Raw genomic sequence first — 12,756 nt, forward strand, 5'->3', positions numbered from 1 at the left:
TCCGAGTTGTATTCTTGACCAGTTTCGCTGCAAGCTTTTTCAAAAGAATATTGCTAGAGGGCTAGAAGTGGCGTATATGCATATCTTTCCGAGTGCAAAGGAAGTTATAAATAATTCCTCTGCCATTGTAACCTATGAGTTCCTTTGCACTTGGGAAGGTATGCGCGCGTACGTATACGCCACTTCTAGCCCTGTAGCAATATTCTTTTGAAAAAGCTTGTGATAATCAATAATTGTGTACAAACTTTGATTTAAAACGTAAGCAATAAGGGATATACTTATGTATTGAATATTATTGGCCCTATAGCTGAACAGAAATATAGAAATTCTTCGAAACTTTAGAAAAGGTCACCTAATGTTATAATGAGGTAGCTGCTGTCAAAGAAGAGTGCCACATCTCAAAAAGTACCGATAAATCAACTGGTATAAATACTTAGGAGTTGAGAAATTAATCGAATGAGCCAAGCCTTAGAACTGGAAACTTTGTTGAAGAACTCACAGAGAAGAACTTCATGATTGTGATGTCCCAAAGGAAGTGAGGTGAGAACAAGATGGCTTCTGGGTCTTATATATATGGCTGCGATACTCCGGGTCTGCTGCAAGGCGTTGCGAGGTCAAGGCATGAACAAGAGAAAAGAGGCAAATGACCACGAGGCTTCCAGATATATTGTGAAATAAACTAATTTTATAGAAGATGAAGACTTTGATGACCGGCGTAGTTGTCGCCAGATGGTTTTGCAACGGTGATTTTTTCACGAGCCCTGGAGATTAAGCATTTGATAATTTATTGCCCAAAAGGATGCATTCGTCTCCCTAAAGCATTTTTGACTTTACTGACGCCGAAAAAATTATTTCATCATATAAGAACCGTTGTGCAGTGAAGGATAAAAAAGGAACTCGACTGAAGTATCTTGATTAGTCCTTTATTTCGATAAGGGAGGGACATTCACTATCTTTGAGGTTTTCATTATAGTTAATGCCAGACGATTTCTTTTTTCAGTTTAGAACATGGTTCTCAAACTGGGATCCATGAGCCTCTTGGACACCATAGCGTTTGACGATTTTGTCAAAGATTAGATAACTTGGTTGTTGTTAAGCTACCACTTTTATTCCTTATTTATTAACTTGGCTGTTCATGTATGCACGGTAGTACAGTCGGAAATGGTGTCTTCTAGGTGTTGCGGTATTTTCTTGTTTGTTGTACCACATGTTAAGCTGGATGTTGATGGTTTTGGAGACAAAATATTGTAGCTACCTGGAGAGCTACCCTTTATTATTTCATTGACTAAGGATATGGATTAGATCCTTTAAGAAATATATCCTAGATAATGGCAGACAATTAAGTTTAACATAAAAGAATCTATTGACAATAAAGAATAAATGAAAAACAATATTTGACCTAAATATCTTGATGAATCTTTTGTTTCTCTAAGGGACTCAATCGCCTCCATTAGCAATCTAATTTGGTCGAAGCTATACTTTTTCAGTTTAAAGCCGTGCTTCTTAAAAACAGGTCTTTGAACATATTGCAAATCATGGACCTCCGCAATTGGATCAAAGATTGGATAACTTGCTGTAGTTTTTGAACACCTTGTGACTGTCTTCAGTGTCCCAGCGATGTTCATAAGACTTAAAGAACAGAAGTAAATAATTAGGGGACGCGAAAATATAGGCTAAGTACCCTTCATGTGGATAAAGGAACCTTAGGAAATAAATAGTTAGATGTACTTTGTATATATAACTGTAGTGAATCATGATGATATAGATAAGAAATGGGTGAGAGAGAAATGAAATAATGGTTTCTCTGTAGAACTGAAATATGCATGTAAGCGGAATATTGTGTGTAACAATCCGTTAAACAAATGTAGGAACTTAAAGTAAAGTTTTCGAAGTTATAAGACAAACTAATACAGCTAAGCTATAAGCACGAAAATGCACCGATATCGAATTACGCAATAAATTGAGACATCAGACAAATAAAATAAATTACCGAACACTGAGAGATATATGGGTTTAATTTGATCATCTGGCTATATTTTCAATATTCAGCAATGGACCAGGTCCTCAAGTTTTGCTCTACTTTCTAACTACTTTTGAATCCTACAGGATGTTCACCTCTTTTCTCGTGTTAGCACCTTGACCCCGCTAAAGTTTACAGAACTAGAGAGTTCTCCTCAGGTATATAAGACTGAGAGGGCTTGTTATCGTCAGTTCATATCCTCCCAAATATCACTAACATGAAGTTCTTTGCTGTAAGTAATTCACACTCACTGGGTCTACTAAAGTATAATGCCTCAATCGATTGTTTACAAACACAGCAGGGACAGCACAGCTAACGTCAAGGCTAATTGAAATATTAGATATATGCCTTACTTTATTCCCAGATTTTAATAGAACGCTTTGCTTGTCTTGTTTAAGGAAGTGATACCATTTTATCTCGAACAAATGAGTTCTCCTTTCCTAATGTTTTATGACCTCAGACCTTACATGTAATCATTGATACAGTAAATGTTTTCATGGTACTTGTACATACTAAAAGTGTTATCATTGATGCGCACGATACAAAAATTCAGAATATGAACACATTTGATAATATAAGAAGTGTTAGTTTCAATTTGGCTTTTGGTGAGGTAAAATAATCCTGCTTTTTCAGGCCCACCTTGTCCTTCTCGGTATGGCCGCCCTCGTGGCTTGCCGGCCCGACGGTTTTCTCGATATCAGTCTCGAAGACATCCACCACGAGGCCGCGGGAGCTGGAGGACAGACAGTGACCGGTTCTTACAGGTGGGTCTTACTGGCACAAGCACAAGCTTGGGTCTTCTTGTCATTATCAAGAGCTTTCAGTTGGCAGCATTTTGCGACTCTGGTTATACGCATTTTTACAAAAGTGATACATGTTCCCTTTTCTTGGCAGCTGGATTTCCCCCGATGGTACTGAGTACTTCGTCAAGTACGTGGCTGACAAGTTCGGCTACCGCGTGGTCGATTCCAACGCCATTCCCGTTACCGGCACCGGCGTGAGGGCCAACGGCAGGCAGGTGCTTTTCGACTCTCCTGAGGTCGATTCACGTGAATCCCCAGAATCTATATCCCACGAGTTCTTTGACTAAATGAACGACTCTCACATCGTTTTCGTCGTTGTCGTTAAGCTTATTCCCTGATTTTAATTACTATTTATCAGTTTGGTTGAAATAAATGAGTAACTGTTTCTCGCAAATCTTATTCACCTGTTACTATACAAAACTATATCTAACACCTATACATACTGAGGGGCATATTTGTTCTTGTATACATACAAATAATAAAACGTCTCTGGTTATGGAATTAGACCCATAGACCGTGAATCACGAGACTATAATGCTGCCATCCACACAGCTGAGGTAAAATTTAAAGATGACTGTAATCCCAGATTTTTCACAGACCCTTCTATTGAAGAGAACCATATACGAAGCATACAAAATATGCGAATGTTGATGTACATATATATGTTTTTTATGTGCACAGTATGTTTATGATCTCGTAAACATACAAATACACAAGCATTATAAGGATAATACACAAATATCCATATACATATATAAATACCTATGCACCTACGCGAATGCACACATACTCTCACACAGACGCACATAATAAAAAAACAGGCATAGACACACATAAACACGTAGAAATACACTCACATGTCATTTGTATTAAGAAGACCTAGCAGGAATCAGTTATAGAGAACAAATAAAAGTTTCTCTCTCGCATGCCTACGAGAGTCTGAGATACAATACTTAATATGAAATTTATGTTTCTTTGGATGCAATTGTTTGTTTGAGCACACAGAAATACACTGACACGTCATTTGTATTTAGAAAACCTAGTAGGAATCAGTTACAAAGAACAAATAAAAGTTTCTTTCTCACATGCCCACGAGAGTCTGTGAGATATAATTATTAGTATGAAAATTATATCCCTTGGGATACAATTGTTTAAGTAATTTCTAATTCATAGAAATTGAGCTTGCATGAAAACTGTCTTCACTTTTTCATGTTGTTACTTATATTTGTTAAGATCACGTTTCTCCAAACAAGATCTGATGCTTATACATATCTTTAAGCTATACTGAGAGTGGATTATGTTTTGAATAAATAAATGTTTAAAATGTTTAAGAAAAAGGTCCAGGTAGAGGAAAAGGTGAAGTGTTCTTGCAACGTACATACAAATAATGTAATAGGACAGACTACCCAAAACAATACATGAGGAAGACCCAATGTTAGATGTAAGATGCGATGAAGTACTGGTGCAAGATAGGTATGGTTAGAAACAAGTACACTATTTGTTAATGGAATGGAGGGGATGTAGCTGGTAGAATGTGTGAATTAAACATCCGCGCCACTTGATGGTTAACTGAAGGTAGGATGTTGTGTTGTGTGAAGACTGTATCCTGTGATAAGGTCTTTTGTTGTTTGGTAAGATTGTAGAGTGCACAGGCTGCAGCTTAGTGTCAGGTGGTTCTTTCCGAAAGGAAACCAAATTATACATAAGGAGGCAAACGGATTTTTTTTCTTTTTTTTCTGACGATGGTCTTTCTGATTGAGTCCGAGTTCAGTTGTGATATGTTTGTTATTATCGTAGTGTTTAATAACACTTTTTTGAGGAAAAAACGTGTTTTAATGGGTAGTCGAAGCCATACTATAATAAATAGAAAGAAATACATATGTATATATAAAACTGTGATTCTAGTCATTTTTGATTACCATATTCTCGGTGCTATGAAATGCCATATTACACACACAAAATGGATATTTATTTCGATATTTCTCTCTAACTACATAATACTCCATTCTAGTTCATGTTATTAAGTTGTTGAATCAAATGTGTATACGGACGATTATATTTCTGATTGAGTCCAAGTTCAGTTGAGTGGTATATTTGTTATTATTATAGTGTTTAATAACACTGTTTTGAGGAATAAATGTGTTTTTAATGGGTAGTCGAAAGAAATATACAAGTATATATAATATTGTGATTCTAGTAATTTTTTATGATAATATTGTCGGTGCTATGGAATACATACTAGTCAGACAACATTGTAATTTTTTCCATATTTCTCTTTAGCTACATAATACTCCATTCTACATAATGTTACCAAGGTGATGAATTAAATGTATATAAGTAGATCGACAAACTTATCACAGGTATATCTTGGAGGAAATTTGAGAAAATTTATATGCCCTATGAAGAAGGAATTCCTCCAACTAATTTCTAAGGTAGAGATAAACTATTACACATTTTTTGAGCGTATTTATTAAATTTACAAGTAAAAGAAATAAACGTATACAGGTCATCTTTACCAATATATATACATATACATATATATATATATATATATATATATATATATATATATATATATACATACATACATATATATACATATATACATACATATAATTTGCACTTTGTCAGGCAAAGGTGAATAAAATCTTTCCAAAATGTCAACCATATATTTCTTCCAATACAATAAATAGGGAACGAGGCGATGATGAAGGTAAAGAAGTAAAGAACGACGACAATAACGAAATATTCGGCCTCTTCGTTTAGTCAAAGAACTCATGAGATCTGGACTCAAAAGATTCAAATGAATCGATCTCAGGAGAGTCGAAGTGCACCTGCCTGCCGTTGGCACTCACGCCGACGCCGGTGACGGGGACGGCGTTGGACTCGACCACGCGGTAGCCGAACTTGTCGGCAACGTACTTAACGAAGAACTCAGTGCCATCGGGAGAGGTCCAGCTGCCAAGAAATATTATATAAGGCCTCTTTCTAACAACGAGCATAACTTCTATCTCTAATATTGGCCATAATCAAGTAAACATCATGTAGAAGAGAGGAACCTATGACTGTGGCAACAGAGCCCACCTGTAGGAGCCGGTCACTTTCTGCCCGGCAGTGCCTGCAGCCACGTGGTGGATGTCTTCTAGACTAATGTCGAGGAAGCCGTCAGGTCGGGAAGCCACAAAGGTGACCAAGCTAGTAACAACCAGCAACGCCTGAAAGAACCAGACCTCATGAGTCTCCAAGGACCCAAACAGAGCAAAACATTTCTCCTATTATAAAACATTATAGAACCAGACCTCATGAGTCTCCCAGCACCCAAATAGGGCAATTATTTTCTACTATTATCAAATATTCTTATTTTGTCAACAAAATTATCTCACAATAACTCTTACAGTAATTTCTTGTCATAATTATTAATCTTGCATTTAGTCTATAAACTATAGAATTTGCACCACACAAAACTACTATAATGTAACAAATATTCAAGTTTCAAAAATTAAAGATTAAGATACAAGGCATTCGAAACATATAAAAAGATAACGTGATATTCTATTATAGTGATATGGCTACTTTCGTAGATAAGTGCATTATCATGAGAGTACAAGTGAAATAATCAGTACATGGAGTAATTGGCTAAGACTTTGATAATATTTTGTTTCAGATTGTGGTCTAATTATAAAAAATTGGAAAAGAAATCTAGGTTGAAGAACTCACTGTGAAGAACTTCATGATTGCGATGTCCGGTATGGAGTGAGGTAAAGACGAGAGGCACTCTGGGTCTTATATATCTGACCGCGATACTCTGGTCCTGCTGCAAGGTGTTGTGAGGTCAAGGTGCGAATGAGAGATATGAGGAGAATGACCATGTGGGATCCAAATATATTGAGAAGTGAATAAAAACTCGATAGAGGATGGAGACTCATGACGATCGTATTTATCGTCAGAAGATTTGGAAACAGTATTGTTTCTGCACGAGCTCGACAAAGAATTGTAGCTATTTGGAGGTCTGCCTTTTATTACATCCTTTAAGAAATTTATTCTACATAATGACAGACAATTAAGTTTAACATAAAAGAATCTATTGACAATAAAGAATAAATAAATAAAAAGTGTTTGACCTAAGTATCTTGATAAATCTTTTGTTTCTCTAAGGGACTCACTCGCCTCCATTAACAATTTAATTTGGCCAAAGCTATACTTTTTCAGTTTAGAGCCTTGCTTCTTTAACAGGGGTCTTTGAACCTATTCCAAACCATGGAGTTCCGCAATTGGGTCAAAGATTCGATAGCTTTCCTAGCGAGGTCCATAAGACTTAAAGAAAAGAAGTAAATAATTATGGGACGCGATAGTATAGGCCAAGAACCCTTCATGTGGATAAAGGAAACTTAGGAAATGAATAGTTAGATGTAGTATGTATAAGTAACAGAAGTGAATCATGAATATATAGATAAGAAATGGGTGACAGAGCAATAAAATAATAGTTTCTCTGTAGAACAGAAATAATTATGTAAGAGGAATATTTTTTTTTTGTAAAAATCCGTTAAAGAAATGTAGAAATTTGAAGCAAAGTTTTTGGAAGCTATAAGACAAACCAATACAGCATAGCTATAACCAAAAAAACTCACCGATATCGTATTACGCAATAAATTGAGAAATTAGACAAGAAGAATAAGTTACCGGACACTGAGAGATATATGGGTTCAATTTGGTCATCTGGCTTTATCTTGAATATTCAGCAATGAACTAGGTCCTCAAGTTTTGCTCTACTTTCTAACTGCTCTTGAATCCTCCTCTTTTCTCGTGTTAGCACCTTGACCCCGCTAAAGTTTACAGAACTAGAGAGTTCTCCTCAGGTATATAAGACTGAGAGGGCTTGTTATCGTCAGTTCATATCCAGCCAAATATCACTAACATGAAGTTCTTTGCTGTAAGTAATTCACATTCACTGGGTCTACTTAAGTGTTCTCCCTCAATCGATTGTTTACAAACACAACAGAGACAGCACAGCTTACGGAAAAGCTAATTGAAATATTAGATATATGGCTTTCTTTATTTCCAGATATTAGTAGAACGCTTCGCTTGTCTTGTTTAAGGAAGTGGTACCATTTTATCTCGAACAACTGAATTCTCCTTTCCTAATGTTTTATGACCTCAGACCTTACATGTAATCATTGATACAGTAAATGGTTTCATGGTACCTGTACATATTAAAAGTGTTATCATTGATGTGCACGATACAAGAATTCATAATATGAACACATCTGACAATAAACGAAGCGTTAGTTTCGATTTGGGTTTTGGTGAGGTAAAATAATCCTGCTTTTTCAGGCCCATCTTCTCCTTCTCGGTATGGCCGCCCTCGTGGCTTGCCGGCCCGACGGTTTTCTCGATATCAGTCTCGAAGATATCCACCACGAGGCCGCGGGAGCTGGAGGACAGACAGTGACTGGGTCTTACAGGTGGGTCTTACTGCCACAAGCACAAGCTTGGGTCTTCTTGCCATTATCAAGAGTTTTCATTTGGTAGCATTTTGCGACTCTGGTTATACGTATTTTTACAAAAGTGTTACATGTTCCCTTTTCTTGGCAGCTGGATTTCCCCCGGTGGTACTGAGTACTTCGTCAAGTACGTGGCTGATAAGTTCGGCTACCGCGTGGTCGAGTCCAACGCCATTCCCGTTACCGGCACCGGCGTGAGGGCCAACGGCAGGCAGGTGCTTTTCGACTCTCCTGAGGTCGATTCACGTGAATCACCAGAATCTATATCCCACGAGTTCTTTGACTAAATGAAGGACTCTCATATCATTTTCGTCGTTGTTGTTAAGCTAATTCCCTGATTTTAATTCCTATTTGTCAATTTGGTTGAAATAAATGAGGAACTGTTTTTTGGCAAATTTTATTCACTTATTACCACGAGTTCTTTGATTAAATGAAGGACTCTCACATCGGTTTCGTTTTTGTCGTTAAGCTTACTTACTTAATTTAATTCCTACTTATTATTTTAGTTGAAATAAATGAACAACTGGTTCTGGTAAATTTTATTCACCTGTTACCATACAAAACTATATCTAATACCTATACATATTGAGGGGCATATTTGTTCTCGTACACAAACAAATATTAAAACGGCTCTGGCTATGAAACTAGACCTCTAGGCCGTGAATCACGAGACTATAATGCTGCCATCTACACAGCTGATGTGAAAATAAAGATGACTATAATCTCAGATTTTTCACAGACCCTTTTATAGAAGAGAGCCATATACGAGGCATATAATATATGCGCATGTTGATGTACATATGTATGTTTTGTATGTGCACAGTATGTATGTGATATCGTAAACATACAAATACATAAGCATTATATGGATATGCATACATACACACATATCCATATACATATCTATGCGCCTACCCGAATGCACACATACATTCACACAGGTACACATACCTACAAAAAACAGGCACACACACACACACACACACACACACACACACACTTTCACACATACACACACATACCACACACACACACACACACACACACACACACACACACACACACACACACACACACACACACACACACACACACACACACACACACACACACACACACACACACACACACACACACACACACACACACACATACACACACACACACACACACACACACACACACACACACACACACACACACACACACACACACACACACACACACACACACACACACACACACACACACACACACACACACACACACACACACACACACACACACACACACACACACACACACACACACACACACACACACACACACACAAACACACACACACACACACGCACGCACACACACAGAAATACACTCACAATTAATTTGTATTAAGAAGACCTAGCAGGAATCAGTTATAGAGAACAAATAAACGTTTCTTTCTCACATGCCTACGAGAGTCACTGATATATAATTCTTAATATGAAATTTATACTCTTGGCGATACAATTGTTTGAGTAATTTCTAAATCATAGTAATTGACCTTGCATGAAAACTGTCTTCGCTGTTCCATTTTGTTACTTATTTTTGTTAAGATCACGTTTATCCAAACCAGTTATGAGAGAATGGATTAGGTTTTAAACAAATAAATGTTTAAAGTGTGTAAGAAAAAGGTCCAGGTAGAGGAAAAGGTGAAGCGTTCTTGCAACGTACATACAAATAATGTAATAGGACAGACTACCCAAAACAATACATGAGGAGGATCTAATGTTAAATGTAAAATGCGATGAAGTACTGGTGCTTCATAGGTGTGGTTAAAAATAAATACACTATTTGTTAAACAATGAGGGGAATGTAGCTGGTAGAATATGTGAACTAAACATCCGCACCACTTGATGGTTAGCTGAAGGTGGGATGTTGTGTTGTGTAAAGAGTGTATTCTGCGATAAGGTCTTTTGTTGTTTGGTAGGCTGCAGTTTAGTGGCAGGTAGTTCTTGCCAAAGGAAAACTAATTCATATATAAGGATGTAAACGGAGTTTTTTTTCTCCAACGATTATCTTTCTGGTAGAGTCCGAGTTCAGTTGAATGGTATGTTTGTTGTTTTCATAGTGTTTAATAACACTCTTTTGAGGAATAAATGTGTTTTAATGGGTATTCGAAGCCATACTATAATATATTGAAAGAAATATAAAAGTATATATAAAGTTGTGATTCTAGTAATTTTTCATGGTAATATTCTCGGTGCTATAGAATATCTATTAGACGGAAAAAATGGAGATTTTTTTTCGATATTTCTCTCTAGCTAAATAATACTCCATTCTAGATAATGTTGTCATATTGATAAATCAAATGTGTATGCGTAGATTGACAATCATATCACAGATATACTTTGGAGAAAATTTGAGGAAATTTATATTATATGCTGTATGAAGAATTTCTCCAACTAATTTCTAAGGTAGAGAAAAACTATTGTGCGTTTTCTTAACGTATTTATTAAACTACTAAGTAGAAGAAATGAACGTATACAGGTCATCTTTTCATATATATATATATATATATATATATATATATATATATATATATATATATATATATATATATATATATATATATATATATATATATATATATTTGGATGATGGAGAACATACACACAGGGAAAGGTCTTTTTCTGGCGTGTTTTACAAATTTGTCCGAAAATTAATTTAGATTAATAACATAAAATTCAATTGCAGTTCTACATACACTCTCTGAAGAAGTTCTACGCGAACGAAACGTTAGAGTGTTTAGGGTTCCGAGCCTTCCCCTGTGTGTATGTTCTCCATCATCCAAATAATTTGTCTAAAATACTTATCAATATATATATATATATATATATATATATATATATATATATATATATATATATATATATATATATATATTGCATGTTGTCAGGTAAAGGTGAATTAAACCTTTCCAAACTGTCAACCATGCATTTCTTAAAAAATAATAAATGGGGAAGAAGGAGAAGATAAAGCTAAAGTAGGACAACAATAACGAAGTATTCGGACTCTTCGTTTAGTCAAAGAACTCGTGAGATCTGAACTCAAAAGATTCATGTGAGTCGATCTCAGGAGAGTCGAAATGCACCTGCCTGCCGTTGGCACTCACGCCGGCGCCGGTGACGGGGACGGCGTTGGACTCGACCACGCGGTAGCCGAACTTATCGGCCACGTATTTAACGAAGAACTCAGTGCCATCGGGAGAAGTCCAGCTGCCAAGGAAGATTATATAAGGTCTCTTTCTAACAACGAGCATAACTTCTATCTCTAATATTGGCCATAATCAAGTAAACATCATGTAGGAGAGAGGAACCTATGACTGTGGCAACAGAGCCCACCTGTAGGAGCCGGTCACTTTCTGCCCGGCAGTACCTGCAGCCTCGTGATGGATGTCTTCTATACTGATGTCGAGAAAGCCATCAGGTCGGCAAGCTACAAAGGCGACCAAGCTAGTAACAACCAGCAGCGCCTGAAAGAACCAGACCTCATGAGTCTCCAAGGACCCAAATAGAGCAATATTTTTCTCCAATTATCAAACATCCTTATTATGTGAAGAAAATTATCTCACAATAACTCTTACAGTAATTTCTTTTGATAATTAGTAATATTACATTCAATCTATATATTACAGAATTTGCGCCACAGAGAAATAATTTGATATATCAAATATGCAAGTTTCATCAACTAAAAATTAAGATACAAAGCATTCGAAACATTGAATAGATGATCTGATATTCTATTATAGTGATATGGCTACTTTCATAGGTAAGTGTATTATCATGACAGCACATGTGAAATAATCAATACACGTAGTAATTCGCTACGACCTTGATAATCTTTGTTTTAGATTGTGGTCTAATTATCAAAAATTGGAAAAGAAATCTAGGTTGAAGAACTCACTGTGAAGAACTTCATGATTGCGATGTCCGGTATGGAGTGAGGTAAAGACGCGAGGCACTCTGGGTCTTATATATCTGACCGCGATACTCTGGTCCTGCTGCAAGGTGTTGTGAGGTCAAGGTGTGAACGAGAGATAAGAGGTAAGTGACCACGTGGGATCCAAATATATTGAGAAGTAAATAAAAACTCGATAGAGGATGGAGACTCTCATGACGGTCGTAGTTATTATCATATGATTTGGAAAAAATATTGTTTTAGCACAAAACCGATAAAGTATTGTAGCTATATGGAGGTCTGCCATTTAACATTTCATTGCCTAAATGAATGGATTAGATCCTTCAAGGAATTTATCCTAGATAATGACAGACAATTAAGTTTAGCAAAAAAAGAATCTATTGACAATAACGAATAAATGAAAAACATTATTTGAGCTATATATCTTGATTAACCTTTTGTGGGACTCACTCGCTTCCATTAACAATTTAAT

General features: G+C 36.4%; 3 protein-coding genes across 3 annotated transcripts; 1 reads left to right on the forward strand and 2 right to left on the reverse strand.

Moving 5' to 3' along the window:
* Positions 1-5,585: 5,585 nt before the first annotated feature.
* On the reverse strand, positions 5,586-6,555 carry LOC143017496 (uncharacterized). Its single transcript, XM_076172285.1, has 3 exons — positions 6,541-6,555; positions 5,908-6,095; positions 5,586-5,781 (listed from the first exon to the last, which is right to left on the reverse strand). Exons 1-3 carry the CDS (start codon positions 6,553-6,555, stop codon positions 5,586-5,588), a joined length of 399 nt encoding a protein of 132 aa, XP_076028400.1.
* A 1,183-nt stretch (positions 6,556-7,738) lies between these two features.
* Positions 7,739-8,611, forward strand: LOC143017497 (uncharacterized). The gene is made up of 4 exons (XM_076172286.1): positions 7,739-7,753; positions 7,982-8,104; positions 8,155-8,285; positions 8,416-8,611. The coding sequence occupies exons 1-4, from the start codon at positions 7,739-7,741 to the stop codon at positions 8,609-8,611; spliced, it is 465 nt and encodes a 154-aa protein (XP_076028401.1).
* Positions 8,612-11,385: 2,774 nt separating this feature from the next.
* Positions 11,386-12,284, reverse strand: LOC143017498 (larval cuticle protein 2-like). The gene is made up of 3 exons (XM_076172287.1): positions 12,270-12,284; positions 11,708-11,838; positions 11,386-11,581 (listed from the first exon to the last, which is right to left on the reverse strand). Exons 1-3 carry the CDS (start codon positions 12,282-12,284, stop codon positions 11,386-11,388), a joined length of 342 nt encoding a protein of 113 aa, XP_076028402.1.
* Between the last annotated feature and the right edge of the window lie 472 nt (positions 12,285-12,756).

Source organism: Oratosquilla oratoria, chromosome 32 (genome assembly GCF_046742065.1).
Source record: "Oratosquilla oratoria isolate Oo_2021 chromosome 32, ASM4674206v1, whole genome shotgun sequence".
NCBI lineage: Eukaryota > Metazoa > Arthropoda > Malacostraca > Stomatopoda > Squillidae > Oratosquilla > Oratosquilla oratoria.